Source organism: Perognathus longimembris, chromosome 3 (assembly GCF_023159225.1).
Source record: "Perognathus longimembris pacificus isolate PPM17 chromosome 3, ASM2315922v1, whole genome shotgun sequence".
Classification (NCBI taxonomy): Eukaryota; Metazoa; Chordata; class Mammalia; order Rodentia; family Heteromyidae; genus Perognathus; species Perognathus longimembris.
In genome coordinates, this window is record NC_063163.1 from 54,537,527 (window position 1) to 54,564,523 (window position 26,997).

At 39.2% G+C, this 26,997-nt stretch overlaps 1 protein-coding gene across 3 annotated transcripts in view; it reads right to left on the reverse strand.

The window, feature by feature from the left end:
- The window catches only part of B3glct (beta 3-glucosyltransferase), a 106,211-nt gene that overhangs the window by 37,750 nt on the left and 41,464 nt on the right, over positions 1-26,997 (reverse strand). For all 3 annotated transcript variants that reach the window (XM_048341553.1, XM_048341554.1, XM_048341555.1), the window contains exons 5-9: positions 22,698-22,774; positions 21,715-21,826; positions 15,994-16,130; positions 6,847-6,910; positions 2,033-2,152 (exon numbers count right to left, since the gene is read on the reverse strand). In XM_048341553.1, the coding sequence (XP_048197510.1) occupies positions 2,033-2,152; positions 6,847-6,910; positions 15,994-16,130; positions 21,715-21,826; positions 22,698-22,774 (510 nt within the window). The remainder of the gene's footprint in view (positions 1-2,032; positions 2,153-6,846; positions 6,911-15,993; positions 16,131-21,714; positions 21,827-22,697; positions 22,775-26,997) is intronic.

Here is a 26,997-nt window from a genome sequence, read left to right on the forward strand (position 1 = left end):
GTTATCTAACTTCATGCTCACATTAGATCTTACATGCTTTAGAGTCCAAATTAACCAATGTCAGAGATATCAAAGCTACTTCAGGGTGAAGTTTCTGGGGCAAACTGTAGTCTCCAGAGGTGAACAGCCCTTGACCTGCATTCCAGCCTACTCTAGCATTGAAGATACATGACTTCTCTCGAACTCTGCTCATTAAGAGAAAGGAAGGAATAGTCATTAGAAGGCTGCTAGTATAACTGTAATAATCGAGCACATCTGAGGTCTTTCCTTTTCCCAGCACGTGATTTTTTAAAGAGGGAAAAATGAGGGACAAGTTTAATGAAACAATAAACGATTCACTTTTTATGTTCTGGCTTTACTTTGATATTATCTTTATGTCCCTTATGATGGCTACCCAAATCTAGGCTAAGGATGTTCTGTCCTCTGCCCAAGGTGATAACTTCACAAAGACAGCATCAGAACAACAGAAGAGAGGGACCAGGAAGGACTGGTGGACAATGTGAACCCAAGCCCATCAAGTGCTTCCTGGGGAAAAGTTTTCTCACCCACTCAACAACTCCCTGTCTCGGGCTGCAATAATACTCAGTCATGACTCCTCCATGGTGGGACTGTTGCAACACCTAAATCCAGCTGCACAGCTCTCAAGCTACTACTACAAGGAAGTACTGTACAGTAAGCCGATGCCTCCATTGTTACACTATGTGTGTGTCATATGTTAACGATCTTAGTGAGTTTGCGGGGGGAGGTATCATCAGGTTCATCCTAGAGGCTGGACAAGAGGTTTATTCTAACAAGGAAGTCCCCTCTGAAAGTTCTGAACAAGTCTTAGTGGAGGGCCAAAAGCTAAGGGTAGAGGAGAGCCTTGTGGAGAAGGCTTAGATATCCCAGTAAACGTTTGAAATCATGTATCCAGGAAGTAGATTAAAAATGTCAGGCAACACAGCTGTATCAACACAGGAAATGACCTGAGACTGAGCACCTTGGTGCAAAGGCCCTTGAGTGAGAGAATTTGGGTCCATCCTTGCTGCCTTCCTTACCAGTTCTGCAGACTTCAGGAAGCACCTAAGTGAACATTCACTTCTGCTCCTTTTGCATTCTGAGGACAAACCACATCTAATCTATTACGATTTTTAATTGCTGCCGTGGCTCATGCCTGCAGTCCTAGCTATTCAGGAGGCTGAGCTTTGAGGATCATGGTTTGAAGCTAGCCCAGGCAGGAAAAGTCCATGAGACTCTTATCTCCAAGTTACTACCAGAAAACCGGAAGTGGCACTATGGCTCAAACTGACAGAGCACTAGACTTGAGCAAAAAAACTTAGAGATAGTGCCTAGGCCCTGAGTTCAAGCCCTATGATCGACCCCTGCCCCCCCCCAAAAAAAAAAAAACTTTCTCTGGATTTACACAATGCAAAACATCTGTTGACCTTCAGAGAAGTTAAAAATGTATAACTCTTGGATAATGGTCTCTAAGTCCGGCTGCTCACTCTTCTGAGCAGCCTTTATGTTCATTCACATTGTTAAATTGTTAAAAATGAGTAACTCCCTTCCTTATTCCATAATTCTGTGCAACAGCTAAAACAAGACACAGATGTTAAACTTGCAGAAAAGTCATGTTTGCAACCAGCCCCAGGAGGTCAAGATTGACTGTAATGTTCCAGCCGGGGAAGGGAGAAGAGAGCTACAGGGGCCCTAGATGACCAAGACCCTGATCAGCACACAGCCTTCCTGCCCACTCCTTCCCCTTCTTACAAATGCCCTTTCACAAGCCCAAGTTCATCCTTTCATGAATCTCATCTCGCTGCTCTTAGGTTTTAAGTGGTAAGAAAATAGACTTTGAGCCAATAACACTAGCTTCCTCCCCTTCCCCAGGCTTTCTGGAAGAGGAGAAACAATAGAACAGGGTTGTTAGGACTAGACATATGCTACCTGATTTAGGCTCAGGACTGGAGCAAGGGCTGATTTTTTTTTTTTAAGGATATAAGGCACAAGGACAATGTTACCCACAGCATGTGAATTTTCTTCCATTACTTACACACAGTGGTAGAAAAGAATGGAATGTGGTGGCACAGCCAGGGTCCACATCTTCTGTACAAAACTCTGCCATGGGAGTGAGGGGGGCCCCTCTGCCTTTGTCCCAAATGTAGAGGGCAATCTGTGGCAATACAGGAGACCAGAAATGAGGAAGGAACTCAGCCAACACAAGCATAAGAAAGTTGAAAATATCTCGGGGGCCAAGGGCTGGTAGCTCACTCCTATGAGCTGCTCAGAAAGCTAAGATCTGAGAACTGGGTGGTTTGAAGCCAGCCTGGTCAATTAAGTCTGTGTAACTCATTTCGAATTAACGGCAAAAAGCTGGAAGTAGAGCCGTGGCTCAAGTGGTAAGAGAACCAGCCTTGAATGAAAAAGCTAAGGGAGAGCATCTGGCCATGAGTTCAAGCCCCTGAGTCAGCTCAGGAGAAAAAACAAAAATCTCAGGGGTAGTAGAATATATTTTCTAGAAAGTGTTACATTGAGCCATGCCAATTTGCCAATAGCTAACAAGATGAGTTTATCAAGAATAAGCAATGATCAACACTGATCCAATATTCTGACCTCCAAAACTTTCTGAATTTAACAGCATGCAGTTTTAGGGAAGAACATATCCTAAAACATCACAGACAGATGTAAGGAAATAGGCTGACAGGTCTGGATTTTTATGAAAGCATCTAAAAAATTGGATACAATGCCTTTCAAGTCATTTTAAATACACTACTACATTGACCCCAAAGTATGGAAGTTGTGGGAACAAATATGTGAGGGTGAGAAACTTGGGGAACGGCATCGGGTGGCTTGCCTAGCCACCAGCTAGGGAATAAAGAAAGTAAGGCCTAGGCCTCGCCAAAGTGGGGCACAGCTAACAACCACTGGTCACATAAAGCCAGAGCCTGGGAGCTAGGGGAAAAGAAATAATCTTCAAATCTTATTCTGAAATTCCATATCCCTCTGTGTTACCTGGGAGGTCTAAAGACATGTCAAATGGAGTAAGTTAAAGTGGTCCCAATAGCTTGGCACTGGTGGCTCATGCCTATATTCCTAGCAACTCAAGAAGGCTGAGATCTGGAAGATCACAGTTTGATACCATCCTGGACACGAGCACACACAAAAAATATCCTCAAGATTCCACCTCCAATGAAACAGCAAAATACCAGGCTAGAGAAATGCCTCAAGTGGTAGAGTGCTAAGCAAAAAAGCCACAAAAAGAGAACACAAAAAAGGCTGAAAAAAGAGAAAGATGAGAAAGAATTATGAGGCAAGACAGTGTAAAAATATTCATGTCAACAAAATAAAATATTAAGATGAAGATTACTAGAGACAATAAATCATTAAGAAATGATAACTGTTTTAAGCTAGCACGTACCAAGTTAGCATAGCCTCAGTATAAACTCAAGATCTGGCAGTTAACAGACACTACTACTAAGCAAGATATCCACATGGCTCCCTGAGAAAATGAAATAAGATAGAAATAGAAAAATAAAATGAAAAGGAAAGAAGGAGGAAGGGAGGAAGGAGGAAGGGAAGAAGGAAGGAAGGAAGAAAAAAGGAAGGAAGGGTATCTATCTGAAAGGCACAATTAATGGCTTCTTTGAACTAATTGAGAGAAACAGAATATAAGGCCCCAAATTTTCTCCATTTATGAAAAGAGAACTTATACAAGTTCATAAAGTGGGTCTCAAAACTCTCCCAGTGACTGTGATGTAGGTAACAGTCATTTTAAGCTAGAAATCAATAACAAAAACAACTCACCCAAATACAGTGAGTCACAATGAAAAATATATTTTTAAAGTAACAGCCAAAAATGCTTAAGAATCTCTGCGGTTAAAATTAAAAAAAACTCTTGCAGATAATCATCATTTGAAAATTATTTATAGAAATAATGATCATAAGAGCAAAACACGAGCAAAACTCAGAAACCCACTGATAGAGATTCTCATAAATGAATTGTAGGAGAGTCATTCAGGAGACCATTACAGTAAGTGAAAATAAGTTAATTAGAGCTGCATGCATCCACATAAATAGATCATCTCAAATTAGAACAATATTCATGGGGAGATTGTTTCAAAAGTCCAAAAGGATGCAAAACTACTTAAGAAATTCAGAAATACATTCGTATGCCATAAAATATGAAAAAAGTAAGCTAGAGAAAGAGAATTTGAGAGTGTTTACTCTTGAGGTTTTTTTTTTTTTAATGTGACCCACTTTTTTAAAAAGTAAGTATTTGGTTGTGACCAAATATACTTGTGCATGTTATTCTTAGGTCTTTAGTCTGGTGGTTGACCCTGACATTACTTTTAATCTCTCTCAGTCATATCAGAAGTATTTTTAAGATCAGGGCTCTTTTGTGGTCTTGGCTAGTTTAGGTTCACTTATCACACATAGGAAAAAGAGTATATATTGTCTAATTTAGGGGTATATTCTTTTTATAGCTATCATCACAAAGGACTGAGAAGAGGTGTATATAGTAGCAATCCCTTTATGTTTTCATTACTCTTTTAATAAAAGTTTGCATGCATGCCTAGGCTGTCCTGGACCATAATCCTCCTATTTATGTTTCTTATATAGTAGCTAGGATGATAAATACACACTATCATGAACAGAATTTTACGTGAAAATATAAAGTTTTTTGTCCAAGTTGGTCTGGAACCATAATCTTCAAAATCTATGCCTTCCAGCGGGTGCCGGTGGTTAAAGCCTGTAATCTCAGCTACACAGGAGTCTGAGATCTGAGTATCCCAATTCAAAAGCCAGGCCAGGCAGGAAAGTCCAAGAGACTCTTATCTCCAACCAACCACCAGAAAACCAAAAGTGGATCAAGTGGCAGAGTGCTAACCTTGAGCTGAAGAGCTCAGGGACAGCACCCACTCCTGAGTTCAAGCTCCACAACCAACAAAAACAAAACAAAACAAAAAGTATTCCTTTCAAGTAGCTAACGATTATATGCATATGCCAACACAATCCTTATTTTCTCTCTTAACCAAGGTGGGCTACAATAGTGGGTTGTTAATTAGTCTTTTTACCTTTTACAAGTCAGAGATATTCTTTAAGATGTGTTTGTGTTCAGTGTTTAATATAGGTATTTTTTCCAAACATATCTAAACTGGCTTGTTTTCAATAAGTCATTTTTTTCTCTCCCTCTCCCACTGACCTTTTTGCTAGGTGCTGGTACTGGAGCTTGAACACTAGGCTTAACACTATCACTTGGCTTTTTTGCTCAAGGCTGGTAACACTTGAGATACACCTCAGCCTTTTTGCTGGTTAATTGGAGCTCAAGTCTAAGCTCAAGTCTGCCCAGGGTGTAATCAAATTTCAATCCTCAGATCGCAGTCTCCTGAGTAGCTAGGATTACAGATGTGAGCCACTAGTGCCCAGCTTCATCCTTTCCTTTCTGTAAAACAAAAAGATTTCCCCTCAAACATGCTGTTTCAGCATTTTAAAGACACACAAGTAATGAAAGTCGTGTGTGTGTGTGTGTGTGTGTGTGTGTGTATGTGTGTGTGTGTGTTCTTTTTGCTCCTGGAAATCTGTCAGTAATGCTGGACTGAATATCATGCCAAGACTTACCACAATAACCTAAGCTCAGATTTCTGCAGAGTAAGCAGCAAACTTGTTTTAGGACAATCACATATAGCTTATAAATAAAATAGAAAAGAAGGATGTCTTAAGCATTGTTCAGGTACAATTAATGGCAGTATAGGTGCCACCTGCCTCTAAGCTTACTGGAAACATATCCATTACCTGCAAATGGAACCAAGAGCCATGCTGGGAGTCCAACATGGCAGATAAGAACTTCCAGCATATGTCCAAATGGCTCAATTCTGATCCAGAAAGCCAAGAGGAGACATAAAACAAAGTCTGTTCAGGCTGCTATAACAAAATACCACAGACTGGGATGATTTTGCCAAAAGTTTATTTCTCAGGGATCGGAAGGCTGGTAAGCTCAAGATCAAGGTGCCATCAAGTTCCCTGTCCAATAGGAGCCTACTTCCTGGTTTATGGATGGCATCCTCTCCCTGTGTTTCAGATGGTTAAGGAGCAAGGGGGCGGACTTCATGGGGCTTCTTTTATACTTTTTGTTCAGTCCTTATCTCATGATTTCATCGCCTCCCAAAGATAAGCTGCATAGGGGAATAGACTTCAAATATGACTTTTTTGGGAGGGATACAAACTTTCTGTATGGAACAGCATTATGTACAAGCAACACACCAAATAAAATTTCAGTTTTTCATGAAATTTTTATGTTCTTTTTGTATTATATCCATCTTTATAAACAAAGAACTATGAAACATAATTGAATCTTTGTTTTGTTTTCAAGGTTTTTTTTTTTTACCAGTCCTGGGGCTTGGACTCAGGGCCTGAGCACTATCTCTGGCTTCCTTTTTGCTCAAAGCTAGCACTCCTGGCTTTTTCTGTTTATGCGGTGCTGAGGAATTGAACCCAAGGCTTCATGCCTACAAGGCGAGTACTCTACCACTAAGCCATATTCCCGGCCCATAATTAAATCTTTCTCACTATTTCTCACCCATGTAACTAAGATGAGCTGAAAATACAAAGCACTAATTCACTAGAGTGCTGTGAAATTACCTCAGTGAAGAGAAGATGATGAGTATGGGTAGAAAAATTCATTATTATAAAATATAAAATGACTCATATCAAAACACATGTATTAACTCAGGGTGCTCAACCCAGGGGCTCAAACTCAGAGCTTTGTGCATACTAGGTAAATGCTCTACCTCTAAGCCATATTTCCCAATAAAAAGTAAAACAAACTCTTGATTACTAAGATGTTTAAACAAACAAACCATGACTTACCTCGTGTTTTAAATCTATTGTAAAATCAGATTTCAGAGATTCACTCCTTAACCTCTTGGCGAGCCTAAAACACAGAGACAATTTGACATTTTTTAACCAAAAGCATCCAAAATAATGCATTGCTGAAAGTTTTAGATATCAATCTAAAAACAAGTTAAAATATAAAGTTTAAGATTTAAAAATGAACTGTAATTTCCTTAAGGGAAACGACTGAAAAATGTAATCCACAATATATTACTGATACGTCATTCATTATTTCTTTTTTTTGGCCAGTCCTGGGCCATGAACTCAGGGCCTGAGCACTGTCCCTGGCTTCTTTTTTGTTCAAGGCTAGCACTCTGCCACTTGAGCCACAGCGCCACTTCTGGCCATTTTCTGTATACGTGGTGCTGGGGAATCGAACTCAGGGCCTCATGTATACGAGGCTAGCACTCTTGCCACTAGGCCATATTCCCAGCCCGTCACTCATTATTTCAACATCTGTGCAATAACATAAAATACAACATAATAAAATACCTTTGGAGGAGAGGGAGAAGCCATGACTGTTATAATCCTTCCATTAGATAATGGGGGAGGGGGTGGAGAGGAAGAGCAGAAAAGAAAAATAATGTATGCATGATACAGAAGTAAAATTTGTTACTTAAGCCAGACACTGCTGGCCCACACCTGTAATCCTCGCTATTCATGAGGCTAAGATCTGAGGTTGTGGTTCATAGCCATCTCCAATTAATGGAGGCATGACTCAAATGTTAGAGCACTGATTTTGAGTGAAAAAGCTGAGGGACAGCACTTGGGCCTTGAGTTCAAGCCTCAATGGCACCATTAAAAAGAAAAAAGTTGCAACTTCTAATAATCCCAATGAGCTTGTAGGGATTTTTAGGGGGGAAAAGGACGTGGTTTTGAAGACTAAAAGTTTTCTTTCAAGTTGTTTTATGTTTTCTTTTTCTGCTTAAAAATAATCTCCCATGGCTCCTTTCCCACGGGGTTAGTCCCTACATTACTGACCAGCCTTTAGAGCTAGGTGGGTCCCCCCACCATCTGAGATCTCGACTTCCTACACAAAGCACAACTCCTCCCTTGCTTCCCTCCAGGTATACAGCTGGAGTCTACAAAGAGTATACAAAGGAGTCTACAGCCAGCATTTACTCAGCAGTATTTTCTTCTTCAAGACCACATCCACCTGTACAGCAGCTTTGTTTGCATGTGGAGTACACAGGCCAGCCTTATCTTACTGCAGATATTAAAGTGTGTCACATAGACATCTCTCTCTAAGCCACATTTCCTTTGTACTGCTTGAACTGTCTGATATAATCATCTGAACATAAAGGGTACTAACAAGCTCTTGCAATGAACCTCACTAACAGGTACTTTGACTCCAAGTTGACTGAGAAAGGATTATATACTTACCTACATCACTTAAACAGCACATGGCTCCATGCTTGTTTATGGACCAGAAGATTCAATTACAAATCTATTACATTGTTTAATTGGAAAGAAATAAGTTATTGTTATGTGTGTGCCAGTCCTGGGGCTTGAAGTCAGGGCCTGGGCACTGTTCCCTGAGCTTCTTTGGTTCCAAAGCCAGCTCTCTACCACTTGACCACAGAGCTGCTTCCAGCCTTTTTCTGAGTAGTTTGCTGGAGATCTGAATCTCATGGACTTTCCTGCCTTGCCTGGCTTCGGACCACAATCCTCAGATTTCAACCTCCTGAGAAGCTAAGATTCCAGGCATTAGCTACCAGCACCGGGCTAGAAATAACAGTAACTTTTTAAAGAAAGAATAACACACTTCAAAAATTTTTATATGGTTGATCCATGAAAGATTTCTTTTAAAAATGCACTTTTTATAGAAAATTGGTGGTGGAATGTATTGTGAACAATGTCACCTTTGCTTAGGTCTATGGAAAAGTAGGATGAAAACCCCATCATCACTTTGGACAGGAATCAACTCTAAGAATGAGGTGGGTCAGCTCAAAGAGTAAATCTCCACATTTTTCTTCTGTTGTTAGTCATTACTATGTTCAATTATCTTTATTATAAACTTCTGACATGCAGCTAGCTCAAAGTGGGGAGGAAACTATTTTCATCCCCTTCATTATTAGCAGATACCAGTATTTGTGCTGGTACAAAACAAAAACAACCACTGTCTCACAGACTTTCCTGCACAGACTAGCTTCAAACTATGATCCTTAGCCTGCTGAGTAGTTGAAACCCTGTATCACTCAATCACCCACAGACCTCATCTTTAATTGTGGCATTGATATTCCATCCTCCTGTTAATTTCCTCTTATTTGCATTCAAAGGGTGGTAATTGACATAATTCCTAATACCAAGAGGAACTGATATCAGCATATTAGTTCTGGCAGTGAGAAAAAAACAACTAAGAAGATCCAAAATGGATATTATATTTCTGTCTCCTTTTAGCTCTAAGTATGACACTAATTTCTTCTAGAATAAATAAGTGTCTCCTAAGAGTGTATCATTTTTAAATATATTTTGGCCACAAGAGAGTGCTATCCAGATGGGTTATATCATTTAATTTGATTACTTTTCTGCATCAGGAGAAAAAAAAAGAAATAAGATCTAAAACAACTAAAGTTTTGCATATGTTACTAGGCTAGAGTCTATTTTTTTTTACTTTGCTTTTGCTGGCAAGGAAATACAAAGGGAGGCAGAGAGAAGACCATGAATACTAATTAACAACAAGCAGGCTACATCTTGTTGGCCTCTGTTCAGCACTATGAAGAGCAGGAGACACAGGATGCAGAAGGTTATCTGGTACCTGGTTCCCTGTTGGTGTTAGTTATGAGGGAAGTGATGGGAATTCTCAACTTCACGCAAAAGGTTAGTCTCTTGGTCCTAACTCCATCAGCCATAGTTCCCTACTTCTCTGGATGGAGAAATGTTTGTGTCATCCTAAATTCCTATGATGAACTCTAACTTCCAAGATAATGTTAAGAGAAGGTGGAGCTTTGGACTTTGAAGAGATTACTGGGTAGAGCCCAAGACATTAGTGCCCTTACAAAAGAGGCCCAAGGGAGCATGTGTGATGACATTCTCCCATGTGAGAACACACTGAGAAGGTGTTATCTAAAAACTGAGAGCACTGAGGAGATGGCCTAGTGGCAAGAGTGCTCGCCTCATAAAAACTGAGAGCACATGTGCCTCCACCTTAGGCATCCAAGGCTCCAGAAGCCTGAGAAACAAACTTCTATCAATGATAAGCTCCCTACTGTATGGCATTTTGTTCTAGCTGCCCAAATGAACTAAGATGCCTACACACCATGCAACAGTGATGAGACCCTTAGTTCTTCCTTCTACCTCAGTAGAAAATGTTATTAAGCCTGGCTAGAAAAAAAAAGACGCGAGATCCCTACCAAAGTAGGTACCCCCTTGGCTGTTTCCCTTGTCAACAGAAGTGCTCAAGTAGTTCCTGGACTGGATGGAGGAGGGATCTGGAAACTTGGTCTCTAGGGTTTCCCACTTTCCCCAGGGAATGTCACAGAATGCACAACACAAAGTCTTCCCTGAACAAGGCTCATCTCAGGCCTAGTATGCAACCTGCAGCCCCAGATGGCAAAGGCCCAGATAGCTAGTCCTAATGGAGCAAGAGATAATCAGAAAGCCTATTAGCCAGAGCCAAGAGAACAGACAAGGCTCTGGGCACCTCCACATCTTAGAGGCAGTGCATCACTGCCTCTAAGGCACAGTCCAGAGATACAAGTTGTTTAAGAGGATAGGGGGAGTCAAAGATGTGTCCCAAAGAGATTCCTTCCATCCCCACTTTCAAAAACAAAAAAGCCTAAGTCAAAGGGTAGGCAAATTTTAAAAAGTTACTTCTAATACCTAACTCAAAAAACCTGAATTAAATTCAGCACCAAGATGTCTTGAAAGTCTGATGGAAAAAAAAAATGGGGAAACTGTGATGAAAAGAAAAAAAAAGGTGCAACTTTCTGGATGAGGAGGATTTGCTCTCAAGACAAGAGGCCTCTGGATGGATGGTTACGAAGCCTACTGGCTCCAGAGAAATGCTCCATGAGGACTGTGCTATGAAGTGGCTACCTCTGTAGCTGGGTTTCAACAGCCCTGGGGAGGAAGCACTCACAGCACTCCACAGAAAGCAAGGGGGCTGTGCTTCCTCTGGTCGCACAAGGCTTAGCTAAACCTGGGGGAAGGGGAGAAAAAACAGACTCAAGTAGAGCTTATGGCTTTCCGGTAGCAGTCAAAACAGCCCATGGACATAACTTCTCCAGAGGAAAAGTCAGTCTAGACTCCTCCAAGCTATGAAGCAAATTAGAGTGAGGAGTGAGTAGGAAAGACTTAGCTGGGACTGGGAAGTACCCTGAAGAGACAAGGAGCGGTGCCCTTGCTTCAGATGTGGCACTCGGAGATTTTCCTTCTCTGATCTGAATTTAAAAAAGAAAAGAAAAGAAAACCTAAGATTTGAACTCTGAGCTATAAGTGCTCTACCATTTGAGCCACTCCCTCAGCTTTTTTGTTTTTTTAGTTATTTTTTAAAAAGGGTCTCTTTTTGTTTACTTTTTGGCTGAACTAGTCTAGACGACCATCCTCCTATTTAGGTTTCTCACATAGCTAGAATAATAGGAATGTGCTATCTTGTATCTGGTTCTCAGAAACTTAAAAAAAACAAAACACTTTAGTATCTTTAAGAAGTTGTACAAGGGGCTGGGGATATGGCCTAGTGGCAAGAGTGCCTGCCTCATATACATGAGGCCCTGGGTTCGATTCCCCAGCACCACATATACAGAAAATGGCCAGAAGTGGCGCTGTGGCTCAAGTGGCAGAGTGCTAGCCTTGAGCAAAAAGAAGCCAGGGACAGTGCTCAGGCCCTGAGTCCAAGCCCCAGGACTGGCAAAAAAAAAAAAAAAAGAAAGAAAGAAGTTGTACAAGAAGCTTCAATTTGCTATGCCAATTTATGATCAATGTCTTGATCAATGTCACCTTTTCCATCATTCTCCCCCATCTCTCTCAATCCCACCCATCTCCTATTACCTGGTTCCATTTTCACTAATATACACTGGATATTATGATGGCATTTTCCCGCCCTTCCTCTCTCCATCCATCTGTCCTCCTTTCCTTGCCCTATCCACCTTCCAACAACATATATTTCAGCTTCCTGATATTGATTTTGGTAAAACTGTTGTTAGTTCTTCAAAGGAGTTTACCATTACAATCCTCCTCTGAGTATACCATGACTTAGTTAATATAAGACTGACATCTGTCCAGTTAACATGCTATATAAGCATATGACCCTATATTGTTTTCATATGTTTATAATTTAGAGATAATTTCCACATGAGAGAAAACATGTATCCTTTTGTCTCTCTGAACCTCACATACTTAACATAATTTTTTCCAAGTCCATCCATTTCCAATCAGGAATTTTTGCTCCAGACTAGCTTTGAATTGCAATACTGTGCAACAAGAATTGCATAAAGGCATGGACCACTATGATGGGCTTTTGCTTTTGTTTCTCAATGCCCAGTCTTTCAATAAAGGTAACTGAACTGAACCTCTACCACAAGACTGCTGGACTCAGCTATAAAAGTGTGTCCTGGGAGCTCCTACCTTTACACTACACCAAACCAAACTGGTTTAATTTGAGAATAAACTTGACCTTGGGCTGCCAAAGAGAAGAACACCTGTCTCATCATTCTATTGAGAGAAGAACCAGACCAAGTAGTAAAGGATGACAGAGAATGATGAGTATCTTTGTTTTTTCTCCTTTCTCCTTTATCTGTGACTCTTCTAAAAACAAGGGGAAACCAGGCAGATTCTCTTGGGGGTTGGAAGTCATCCAGGCATTCTCCCACAACAATCCCATCAGGACCTTCGCTGGAGAAGCAATCCACTCTGGCTAGTTTATTTATTTGTTCGAGACAGAGATGGCTTACAGCATTATAGAAAATTCTTGAAGGAAGAGAGTCTAGGCTGGGAGCCCAAGAACATCCCTCAGACTTGCACAGCTAAGGAGTTGAGAGTCAGCAACCCTCAGGGGGAACTGCTATATCACAAATCCACAACCTTGGCCTCTGACATCTAGTCTCAAACCAACTGTCCCCATGCTGGGCCTCTTCCACATGACTCACTTGCCAAAAAGAATTTTGATGTGGCACCACAGTCACTTGATGGTACCTGCTTCACATAAGTGTTGCCAAGTAACAAGCAAGGTTAAAAAAGACAGATAACCCAGAAGAAAAAAAAAATTCTGGAGATATACACCTTACTAGAAAAAACAGAACATATGAACAGACCCAGACCAATAATGAGTAATAAGATTTGAGTAAGCAGTAAAAAGTCTCTCATCAAAGAAAAATCCAGGGGGCTAGAAATGTGGCTTAGCAGTATAGTGCTTGCCTAGCATGCAAGAAACCTTGGGTTAGATTCCTCAGCACCACATAAACAGGAGAAAAAAAAGCTGGAAGTGGCGCTATGGCTCAAGTGGTAGGGTGCTAGCTTTGAGCAAAAAGAAGCCAGGGATGTGCTCAGGGACTCAGGGTCAGATGACTTCACTGCTAAGTTCTACCAAATGAGAACTCATACCAATTATTCTTAAAATTAATCTAAAATATAGAAACGGAGGGAAGTCATCCTGAGTTCACTCTAATACCAAAACTAGACAAAGACATGATACAACAAAACAAGAAAGTCATACACCAATACCCATGATGAATACAAGTACAAAAAATCCTCAATACTAGCAAACTGAATGTGACAGCACACAGCAGTATTATTCACTGTGATGAAGTTGTATTCCTCCTAGGATACAATCAGTGTTCACAAACACATCAGCAGCGTGCAGGAGGAAAACCGTAAAATTATCTGAAGAGATGTGGAGAAAGCATTTGATAAAATTCAACATCTCTGCAGGGTAAAAACTCTGAAGAACCTAGGTATAGAAGAAACATACCTCTGTATAATAAAAGTCAATATGGAATAAGCCAGCAGCTAACAATACTGAATGGAGAAAAGCTGAAAGCTCACTAGTGATTCACAGTAGCCAAAAAATGGAAACAAACAAACTAGATAGATAGATAGATAGATAGATAGATAGATAGATAGATAGATAGATAGATATAGATCCTTCAATTGGTAATGGATCAAGAAAATATGGTGCATTTATACTGTAGAATAGTGTTTGGCCATAAAAATGAATGAAATACTTGTGACAACACAGTAGAACTGGAGATAATTATATTAAGTGAAATAAGGTAGGCAGAAAAAGAAAAGCACCACACAATTTCATTCATGTGTAGATTATAAAATAGTTGATCTCACTTGGTGCCAGTGGCTCATGCCTGTAATCCTAGCTACTCAGGAGGCTGGAGTCAGAGAAAGGTGCTTCAAAGCCACATTAACAACCAAAAAGCTGGAAGTGGAGCTATGGCTCAAGTGTTAACCTTAAGCCAAAAAAACAAACAAACAAAAAAAAAACCCTCAGGGCCTGAACAATGGGTGCTAAGTTTCAGTTACAGAGGAACAACTTCTGCTATCTTGTCTCACAGTAGGATGACTACAGATAAAACATGTGTACTATATTTCAAAAAAACAGACAGAAGGGTTTTGAATGTTTTCATCATAAATGACAAATGACTGAGGAACTGTAGCCCAAGCCAGGAGCTGGTATCTCATGCCCCGAATCCTAGCTAAGATCTAATATCATACTTCAAAGCTAGCCTGAACAGTAAAGTCCATGAGAATCTTTATCTCCAATTAATCAGCAAAAAGCTACAAGTGGAGGTATAGCTCAAGTGGTAGAGCACAAGTCCTGAGAGTAAAAGCTAAAGAGGGCATGACCCCAAGTTCAAGTTCTAGTGCTGGCACAGTGAAAATAATAAATATAATTTTTTAAAAACATGGGTTTTTGTTGTAGTACTTTTGTTCTGGATTTTTTGTTTTTTAGTATGTGGTACTGGGGATTCAACCTAGGTTTCCCAGCATGCTAAGCAATCTCTCTGCCACTAAGCTATAGCACCAACCTTGCAGAGGAGTACTTGTGTTGATGATGGTTGTAGACTCTGCACTAGGAAGGACACGATTCTATATGAAACTGTTGAATGTGGTGGGAGCTGTGAAGATGTGTCTAGGACAGCCAAGAATGACAAGTTATCTACTACCCAGTAGATCTACAGTGGGTTACAAATGTTTTTCAAGACCCCCAAACTTACAAGCAGGAAATGTAATGAGAAATGATAGAAACCCTTTCATCTATGAACATATACAAGTCATAAATGTTTTATCAACAAATGTTGGGGCTGGGAATATGGCCTAGTGGTAGAGTGCCTGCCTAGCATGCATGAAGCCCTGGGTTCGATTCCTCAGCACCACATATATAGAAAAAGCCAGAAGTGGCGCTGTGGCTCAAGTGGTAGAGTGCTAGCCTTGAGCAAAAAGAAGCCAGGGACAGTGCTCAGGCCCTGAGTTCAAAGCCCAGGACTGGCAAAAAAAAAAATTAAATTATCAACAAATGTTTTCAACAACAACAACAAAAAAAAAACCACACATAATCAATCTGAAATACTCATATCAACAAGGGGCTCTCAACAACCTGATTTCTCCCAAACTGAAACATAATCCTCTTCTCTTTCCACAGCTCAGGAAACATCCCTAAAACTGTGCCCACAAACATGGGCATGACCACCCATAGTACCTTTTCACAAGCCACTCTGCTGCCTGACTTGTGTTCATGCATGCACACTCAGGCACACAAGTAACTATCCACTCTAACTCCCACATTTTACTGGTTCATCTTCTCACCAGCAATCAAAGCCATCCCAGCAGCAGTCCAGCTTCTGTATGCTCAGGTCTTGGGGCTCTATTGTACTCTCCTTTAGTCATACAACTTATTAGGTACATAATTTTCCAAGTGACTAAGAAGACATAGAGAGAGGTGAGGTGACCTGCTTGTGGGGACTCCTAAGTGACAGAGCTGAAGCCAGAGCCCTTGGGTAGGGGAGTTTGGCTCCTTGTTCTTTTGTGCCTCTCTACCACACACTCTCTCTGGCTACAAAAACACATTTGTGATGCCGAGACTTGTCAGGAACAGAACTCAGTGAAATAAAAGTTGATCCACATTCCCCAACCCCACTTCGAAGGGGGGGAGGTAGCCTTACAATAAATGCTTACTTATTTACAAGTGGAAGACTAAGGGCCCAGCCAGCAGCAAAGTCTGGATATTTAAAAACGGTAGGATTTTCAGAAAAGGCATAATGGTGGATTATGGTCGATTCTTCATCGTATAATGCTTTTCCTAAAAACCATTCCTGTTGAATAAAAACAAAAAAGTCATTAAAAATCTATTTTATGTAAGATCAAAAACCAAGTTACATCATTAGTTAATTAAATATCTTGAGTGATCATTAGCACAGACTGTATATGTCTACAAAGTTTGAACAAAAATATAATTAATATTGTTATGGAAATAAACATATCAATTTTCATATGTGAGAAACTCAGGATCAAATCACTGGGGTGAACAAAATGCAAGTCATTGTATAAGACTGTTTCTCTATAGAATATTCCATATGGAAATGTTCCACTTCCATTAGAAAGTAAAAGTGTGGCTCAAGTCATAGAGCACCAGCCTTGAGTGAAAAAGCCAAACAAGAGTGTTAGGCCCTGAGTTCAAGCTCTAGTACCAGCACTAGACAAAATAAAAAAGAAGAAAATGCTATTAAAGCAAAGAAACTAGTGGGCCTTTATGGTCCACTGTGGATTTTTAAAAAAAAGATTTGCAAAATTCCCTTTTATTCATTTATTTATTCATTCATTCACTCAATCTTCTCAATTTACTCATAATCTACTGCAGCAGGCAGGAACACAGCTTACTCTATTTTTTTTTTTTTTTTGCCAGTCCTGGGCCTTGGACTCAGGGCCTGAGCACTGTCCCTGGCTTCTTTCGGCTCAAGGCTAGCACTCTGCCACCTGAGCCACAGCGCCCCTTCTGGCCATTTTCCATATATGTGGTGCCAGGGAATCGAACCGAGAGCTTCATGTGTAGGAGGCAAGTGCTCTTGCCACTAGGCCATATTCCCAGTTCCACAGCTTACTCTAGAGTAGGCTGGTGGGGTAGAGACTGAGCAAGTCCATGCAATAACTGACTATGGGTTACCCTGGAGAGAGAGGGAAAACTCTTGTGATATGAAAAATGAATGAGGATGAAGAAACAGCAAAGAGACAATTGTGCCAAAAATCTAAAGAAGAGGGGCTGGGAATATGGCCTAGTGGCAAGAGTGCTTGCCTCGTATACATGAAACCCTGGGTTTGATTCCTCAGCACCACATATATGGAAAATGACCAGAAGTAGTGCTGTGGCTCAAGTGGCAGAGTGCCAGCCTTGAGCAAAAATAAGCCAGGGACAGTGCTCAGGCCCTGAGTTCGTGGCCCAGGACTAGAAAAAAAAAATCTAAAGAAGAAAAAGAGATAGTTAATGCAAAGTCTCCAAGGTGGGACAAAGCTCTGCATTTACCAAATAAGTATAGAGTAGTCAGCACACACACTATGAAAGAGACAGGGAGGAGGCAGACACCTCAGCTTTCCTATGCTAGAGGACAAGAATATAGACTTTATTCTAAGTCTCTACTTCTGACCATACCAGAAAAGCCTGGATCAGACCTACATTAAAAAATCCAGATGCAAATGCTGAAAAAATACAGAAAGCAAATGATCAAAGCTGTCAGAAAACCACAAAGGCAGACAGGACATAGAGGGCTAAGATTCCAGAACTGGAAAACCCAGTTCCTAAAAACCTCAACAACACAGATAAGGACTATTTTATTCACTTTAGTTGTCCCACTAGATACACCATAGCTTTCTGCTTTCTCACAGTGGCACTCTGTCACTTGATTCAAACCTCCAGCCCTTGATAGTTCTGTTAAATAAGTAGACCAAGTCCCTGAAACTAAAGGAACTGAAACATGCAATTTAAATCAAGTACCCTGAGCCAGTGCCAGTACTTATGCCTATACTACTAACTTCTTAGGAGACTGAGATTTGAGTTCAAAGCCATTCTGGGCAAGAAAGTCCATTACAGACCAATCTCCAAATAACCAGCAAAAAACAAAACAAAACAAAAAAAACACACATAAGCTATGGCTCAAGTGGTAAGAGTGCCAGCCTTGAGCAAAAAAAGACAGCTTTCATATCCTGAGTGTAAGCCCCAGTATACACACACATACACACATACATACATACACACATACATACATACACACATACATACACACACACACTACACACACCACAAAATAATCAAGTACCCTAAGTTCTAAAGGTTTTGTATACTTTCCTTCTTATCCAAACAATGCCACTTCACTCACTTCTTCTTTAGGATATACAATAAGGAAAAGCACAGTACTGAAATCAATAGATCCTTATTGGGCTAGTGGTTGAATCTCAAATTCTTCCCAGGGTCATAGTTTTGGTCAATTCAGCAACAGGGCACAATGGACATGTGTGACAGCTGTTGACATAACTTTACGTGCAGACTCAAAGTGCACATAATGACTTTATTCTTAATACTCTGCCTATAGGCAGCCATTACCAGACAGAGGAATGTCCAGTGATGAGCAAAAGCAAAGGACCTTTGCTTGAGATGGAAATTTCGACTGCTTAAAAAAAAATCAATCCTATAGCACTTTATCAAATTATTAAACCTTAACCACCATGAAAAACACTCAGTTTACCATACCAGTGGGAGGGCACCGACCCAGACAAAATAACTTATACAAAGAGAATAAAGACCCCAGTGTATTTTGGGATCTTCTTACTAATCTTTCACCATTAAAACTTCTTGTTCCAGACATAATGTTATGGAAAACATGTTATATTTTATCTCCTAATTGCAGTGTTCAGCTACTGTAGCACCTAAGATTGTTTTTCAATGTTTTTGTGGAGGGCTATTTATTGTTGTAAGAAGGAAATTAATGTAGAATCTATGGAAAGAGCCACCCAACACAGAAGAAGAAGAAGAAGAAGAAGAAGAAGAAGAAGAAGAAGAAGAAGAAGAAGAAGAAGAAGAAGAAGAAGAAGAAGAAGACAAAAAAAAAAAACCTGGTGCAGCAGTATGTAGGCACACTGTAATCCCAGCTATGCAGGAGACACTGGTGGCAGGACCAGGGTCAAAGGCCAGTCCCAGGCAAAAAATATGAGACCCTATCTGAAAAATAACTAACATTAAAAAAATTAGCTAAGGGTGTGACTCATGTGGCAATATATTTGCCTAGCAGGCAAGAAACTGAACTCAAAACCCAATATTATAAACAAAAAAAAAATCAGTCAACACACTTCTCTAAAAATAAACATATTAAAAGCATACTACAGAGCTAGGCACCTATGGCTCATTCCTGTAATCCCTGCTATTCAAGAGTCTGAGACTTAGAGGATAGTAGCTTGGCCCTGGCAGAAAAGTCTGAGAAACCCCACCTCAGAAATAATCAGCAAGAAAGCAAAACTGGATGAGAGCAAAAGGCCCTGAGTTCAAGCCCTGAAACCAAAAACATAAACTAACAAACAAAAACCATGAAAACTGTGAAACAAAATGAAATACTTAAATTTCTTAAATTTAACATCAATTTCTTTAATACAGATTAAATTCATACATTTAAAATATTTAACTACTTAAATTTAACCTTAGCTAATAAAAAATATCAAAGTCAAACAAAATTCTGGATATTCCAGCACATTATATAATTATTGTTTTAAATATTATTATATTATATAAATATTGTTTTATGTGTGTCAATACCAAAGCCAGGTTTGCTTTCTGCATTTTTCCTAAAATTTCAAATGATGCAGGGACAAAATACACAGTAGCCTGAGCTCACTTCAACATTATGGAATCTTTATTCCTTCCCACTAGTTTAAAAAGACATGAAGCATCCTTTTCCCCATGGGAGAATTTAGAAAAGTGGGGAAATGTCTCACTTTACCTCTATTTTGAACTTGCTTTTCATGAACTTACTTTGAACCTTTACATGTATCATTCCAATTTTCATTAAATAGCACAGTGAGTCACCAATCCCCTGTACAGAAGAAGAGCCAGGGATAATAGGAGAATAATCTCCAGGTGAAAGGAACACTAGAGGAAGGTTGAAACTCCTACACCATACAAAAGATCTGGGAGTTTTTCTCTAGTCAAAAGCTAACATAAAAGCCTAACAAATGATTTACATAAAGTTCAGCAACAAAGTACACAGATACTGGTTGACATCATCTGAAAAGATTGGATGAGAGAAACTCATAATTCTCTTCTTTGAAGACATTATTTTTCTTCACCTAATGACCTTCTCATCCAATTATATCTTCAGCTTCTCAGAAACCAAAAGCATAAAGAGAAATCATAATGGATCCTTCCAGCATTTAAAGATGATCAAAACCAGTGGTTTTTATTACAGTAACAGAGAACCCAGTATTGGAGAAACCAATCTTATAACCACTGTTGCCCAACTTTTTCAGCTACATCAACAAACCAAGCAGGTGCTAGGAGTTTGCCTTATAGTTCTCAGACCCTGCATGTCTGGAATTGGTGTCCAGATGGGGCAAGTTTCTAGTGGTATCAAAGAGGGCCCAGCTCTTCTTAAAGGATCTCATAAGTGATCAGGAATCCCATAAATGATGAGGAATCATATAAGTAAGCAGAAATATATTAATCATCAACTTATAGCCGGGGCTTCTTTAACAGATTGAAATGGGCTGATTTCCTTTTGACTTAAATCTCCTATATAGCCCACCCACTGCACCGAGCCTTTGAACACAGCCTAAGCAAAAAGCTGACATTTTAGGCTTTTCAGTCATTTACATATTTATTGACCACTTCTGAAGCAATACACATTCTGCTCAAGAATAGAGATGCAGAAACCAATAACCTGCATAAAGTAGACTTGAAGGTAATGAAAGTAGTGGTGAATTTCACCAAGTCTCTCTAGAGCAAAGCTCCTCCCTTCTCCCTTCCATTCCTCCTCATATAATATAACATAAACCTCCATCACCCCCCCCCACCCGCACACACACACACCTGCTAGGCTAACTCCTGCTCATCTAGTAGGACTCAGATTAAGCATCATAGCCTCTCCTTCCCAGAGTAGATTCCATAGATCTGTTACAAGCATCTAAGAGAACTTCATCCCTTATTAAAGAAGAAGTTATAGCGATAACTATAGTTGATTCTCTTTAGTCCACCGCCCCCCACTCTTCAATGCCAGCCACATTGTCAGGATCCTGACTGTTTCATTCTAGCCCCTGCCATCTACAATGTCCAACAAGCCATCAGTACTCAAAAAAATTTTTCTATGCAAAATAATACAGGTACTTACTGATGATGAAAAATAACCAATCTATATTTATTTCTAGAGAAAACCATTTCTGAGCTATGGGTATAGTTTGTTAGCTCTCTGAACTCCCTAATACATATATAAGCACAGTTTTTTCACTTAAAATGGCTTATTATATGGCACATGCCTTTGGAAGCTATAACCCTCAAAGAAAATTTTACAGCTTAACTTCCAGATAACCAACATTTATTTCAATCATTTCAATTTTTATGTGTATGTGATGGTCCAGGGACTTTAACTCAGGGCCTGGGCATGGTCTTTGAGCTTTCTTGTTCAAGGCTCATGCTCTACCATGTGAGCCATAATTATACTTCAGCCTTGCTATGTAGTTAATTGTAGATAAGAATCTCATGGACTTTCCTACTTGGGCTAGCTTCCAGCTGCTAACTTACCTAGCCATTCATTTTAATTTTAAATTAAGTGCTCTTATTAGATTCAAACACCTCTTGATCAAAATTAGATTTTCTTTGTAGTATTGTCTCTAAAGTATAAATATTGATGTTAAAGTTGTACTCACCTTAGACCAGTCATATTTTCGGAGTATTTTTAAGAGCTTTGGAATTTGGATCCTTGTATCTTCTTCACAGAAGAAAATCCATGATGAATTTCTGCTATATGTTACAGAAAAACTGAAAAACAGAAGCTACAATAATTATTTGTATAAAACCAGCTTATAATAAGATTTAACACTGACAAATAGGAAACATGAAATGCAAATACAAGGACAAAACAGTTTGACTGTTCTTTATATTTTTTTTCTTCAGTATATTGCATTTAAACCTATAGGAAAGCCAGATATTAGTGGTCCACTAAACAGCTAGAGCTCTTTACATCATTCCTTCTATAACACCACCTATTTAGAAGTCATAATCTCAAAGAACAACTTGAAGTTTTTCAGTTTTAAGGAAGAAACACAGGCAGCACTGGTGGCTCATACCTGTAATCCTAGCTACACAGGAGGCTGAGATCTAAGGACTGCATTCAAAGCCATCCTGGACAGAAAAAGTCCATGAGACTCTATTCTCCAATGAACCACCAGAAAACAGGAAGTGGTGTTGTGGCTCAAATGGTAGAGTACTAGCTTTGAGCAAAAAAAGCTTAGGGATGGCACCCAAGCTCTAAATTCAAGCCCCATGACCAACAAAGATAGAAAGAAGAAAGGAAGGAAGGAAGGAAGGAAGAAAGGGAGGCAGGGAGGGAGGGAGGGAGGAAGGGAGAGAGGGAGGGAGGGAGGGGGAAGAGAGGAAGGGAGAGAGGAAGGAAGGAGAAGGGAAGGGAGGAAGGAAGGAAGAAAAAAGAGAGAAACACAACTGAAAATAAATGTAACGCATAATTAAGAACCAATCTCAAAAAATCTGTAAGTATAATAATCATAAGTGAAATTTAAATTTGCTTTCTGACTGAGGAAAAATACACCATCTTAATAAGAAAATTGCGGAGCACCAAAGTGTTGAGGTAGCTATGTGAGTTCTATACACATTTTGAGTAAAAGGCACGCACTGTGGTAACAGTGGGAGGATGGTCCAAGCACCCTCCTGCTTTATCAGCTGGTGGAGAAGGAGGACTCTGGGAAGTTCCTGAAAACAGAAGATCAAAGAGATAATAAAAATACAACTAGCTTCTCCCAAAACAAAATGATAAAAAAGTCACACATAAAATATAATAAAATAAAAACCCCAACTCCATGTAGAAACCTGACATGTTATTCTACATACTGTTTTTTCTCCTCTCCCTGCCTCTCTATCTCTGTCTTTCTCATCTGCTTCAGAAGCTACTACATGTGAAGTACCTCAGCTAAATCCATATAGCCTTTTTCCTACAAACCCAAGGCAGCTCCTACAAACCCAAGCCGTACAAGTAGAGTCTTCAGTGATACCAGGAACTAAAAGGAAAGTTACAGATTTTTTTTTAAGATAACTGGAAGGGCAAAGTCAAGAAGAACTCATAAGCTCAAAACCAGACACAATCCTGTATAATATATATATATATTATATATATATATGAACTTGTTAGATAAAACACTTTGGCTAAACAAGAAGACAGTTTATCCAATCTATCTCATGCAAAAAATATCTAAACTTATATGGTACACACCTCTGCAATCACAGTACTGGGGAGGGCAGGTGGAGGGCAGGAGGATCAGGAGTAAGATGCCATCCTGGGCTACACAGTGAATACCTAAGAGTGTGTGTGTGTGTGTGTGTGTGTGTGTGTGTGTGTGTGTGTGTGTGTGTGTGTGTACAAGGGCTGTGTGTGTGTGTGTGTGTGTGTGTGTGTACAAGGGCTTAGTGGTACTGTGGCTCAAAGTGATAGAGCACTAGCCTTGAGCAAAAATGTTTTAGGACAGCACCCAGGCCTTGAGTTCAAGCCCCAGGAACAACAACAACAAAGTCCCATGGACTTCCCTGCTTGGTCTGGCTTCAATTGTGATCCTCAGATGTCAACTTCTTAACTACAATTATAGTAGGAGGCCACAGGTACAGGGCTCTAAGAATATCTTCAAAAGTGCTTTGCCATAAAAACAACACACAAAGTCCAAACACTAGAAATATGATCCTTAATGATTCATGCAGTAATAGGTGTAATCATGAAATTCAAGTGTTTTTAAGTATAAATGCAGCATAATTACTGCTACATAAATATATATTGATAGACTAATGCTTTGAAGAGTGTTCACTTTGAAATAAAGCATTTCTTGCTATATTTCAACTGATTACAAAAGCCAAAACTCAGAATTTCAAGTCTGATATATGTGAACCCACTCCTACTATAAACTTTATTATATTCTGTATTTTATGCTAGCTATAAAACTACATTCCTGATTACTGTCATTACACACAAAAGAATTTAAGAACAAATGTCTAAATATTTGAAATGTTAGAATGCTGATATGGATTCTACACTGGTCTTCAAATTCATATATATTTATTATTTAAGAGGAGAATGGTTTTTAAGAGAAACCTCTGCATTAACTATCAAATAAACCTCATGTCTTCTTCTGTAGTATTTATTTCAACTTCCATGTGCAAATATAAAATGTAAAAACAGAAGCCAAAGGTTAAATCAGACAAACAGTGCGACATGTTAGAAAAGAAAACAAGCCTACAGGCTGAATTAGCAGTTACCCAAGATTAAAGGATATAAATAATTCAGGCCTTCCTACTGTTGCTTCTGAATCATACACAATAATTTTCATTGTCTTTTAAAAATTGCAATATACATCTATACTCCCATATATATTCATGAAGGATTATATAAGGGCAAAGAGTCATTTGTAAAGATACTAATGACATTACTATTTGCATAAAACTGAAATAATTACGGGTGAATGCTAATGTGAACTAGACAAAAAAGAAATATAACAAATACTTCTAAAAGTTTTACATAAAAATAAGTACAAATGAGTTACAAAGCAGCAATTAAAATTACAATGAAAACTTTATAACAATAAAAGTGTCTTTATGTTAAATGAGAAAACAAAAGATTCCAACAACAGGACAAATTATAAGTGAAGAGGGACTGAAGGAACTAGAAAATGGAAATACTGGTGTCCAGATGACAGAGTGATGGGCTGTCTGATTTTAAAATTCCTTACCATCATTAAAATATACTTAAACATTCTAAAGAATTGAAGGAAAATAAGACACCTCTAAAATTTACTTGTGAACAAGTACTGCAGGCCTCTGTATCTGGTATGTACAACAAGACTAACAGATTCTAACTCAAGTGTTAACTGGCTGCCTTTCATGGCTGTGAGAGCTTTCTGGGCAGAGACTAGAAGACAGGCTTAAAAACAATAAAACTACCGGGCTTCTGTGGCTCATGTCTGTGGATCATGCCTATAACCCTAGCTACTTAGAGGCTGAGATCTGAGGATTATGGTTCAAAGCCAGCCAGGACAGAAAAGTCTTTGAGACTCATATCTCAGCAAAACGCCAGAAATAGAGTTGTGGCTCAAGTAGTTGAATACCAACCTTGATAGAAAAAAAAAAAAAAAAGTCACTGGGTAGACCATTAGAAAGAGTTTTCAAATTAATACTTATAGGGGCTGGGAACATAGCCTAGTGGTAGAGTGCTCGCCCTGGGTTCAATTCCCCGGCACCACATATATAGAAAAAGCCAGAAGGGGCACTGTGGCTCAAGTGGCAGAGTGCTAGCCTTGAGCAAAAAAAAAGCCAGGGACAGTGCTCAGGCCCTGAGTTCAGTCCCCAGGACTGGCAAAAAAACAAAAAACAAAACAAATTAATACTTATGGAGAAAGTAAGAAGATGTAGCAACACCACCAAAACTGCTTGGAATAAAAGCCTGTGAAGGCACTTCATGCAGCTGCCACCCAAATGACATCTAATTCCCATGCCAAGGCACTATTTCAAATCTAAAAGGCAATGCAAAACTCTGCCCACAATGAGATAATGCCACATTAGCAAGTGTAAAGGAACTAACAACACATGCTGAAATGTGAGAAAGTGACAGAAAAAGGAAAATACAGAGGAATGTCCATCCTATGCTGCTTTGAATCAGTCTACTTTTATTTGCACCATCAGCATTTGCTGGTATCTTACTCACTTTGAAAATAGAAAGCCCAAATTCCCACAATGACAGCGTCAGCACTTCCTTTGAATGTATTTGTTACCAAGGTACATGTGCATACAGAAAGTAGCTAGTAATTACTGGAGGCAAACAAATGTAAAAAACAACCATCTAATTTATTAGCAGGTTCTTACGCATATTGATCATTTTCAATTTGGAAAAAAGGGGTTCGATTCCAATGTCACAGCTGAGTAATCCCAGAACATTTTGCAAATTGCTATTTTTTAAATGGCTGGACAAAGGGGTTTCAATCCACTTGAATTTCAACATGTCAGTTTATGAGTACAATGCAATTTGATCAATATCACTTCTTCCATGATTGTTGATATACAGGAGAAACTAGGGGAAAATATAACTAGAAATATTAATTGCATGACTGAAAAGTTAACATTTAAATATGGAGTAAAAGAAGTGAATACTTAAAATATTTTAAGTAATTATTTGGCAGATTTTTCCTGCCTCTGTTTGAAGAGAATTTAATGGCCCAATCCGCTTACCTGCTTTTGTCAGTAGACTTTCCCAGCACTTGTCACCTGCCCTTGCCTAAATTTAAGCCTAGAAAATCACGATGACTATGTGGCCTTGTAACTCAGACCAAGTGTTAAATGAGAAAGCAAGAGCCAATACATTTTGTTAAGGACTAGGCAAAGATTCTAAACAACTGAATTCCATTTCAACTGATTCCAACTCAACTGCAATTCCAAATCCCAACTATTCCATAGCTCTTAAGCACTGAACTGATTTTTTAAGTCAATAAATAAATCATGAGGAAAATTAACATGTTTATTGCTATAATTTCTTCCATAACAGGAATGTATATCTTATAAAGATAAAAGAGATGTATAATATACTGTTTGGAACATATAGGAGACAGATTTACTAGCGTTTATGATCCAGTACTCATTTATAGACCAGAAGATTATAAGTGATGCTATTGTAATATACTTTGTAGGAATCTGAGTCAACATTTTAAAATATATGTATGTATGTGTGTGTGTGCATGTATGCTTTTATATATGCTTTTCCAGATACGTGTCTTCTCCTTTCCCAAAAAGAAAAACAATATTAGATCATTATAGGTCTTATTTTACAAACTATTTACTTTGATATGTATTGCTAAGTACACTTTATAGTGCATATAAATCTAGCTTCATTCACTCACTCACAAAAGCAGTAAAACATTGTGTTTAAGGATTCACTTCTGGAGACA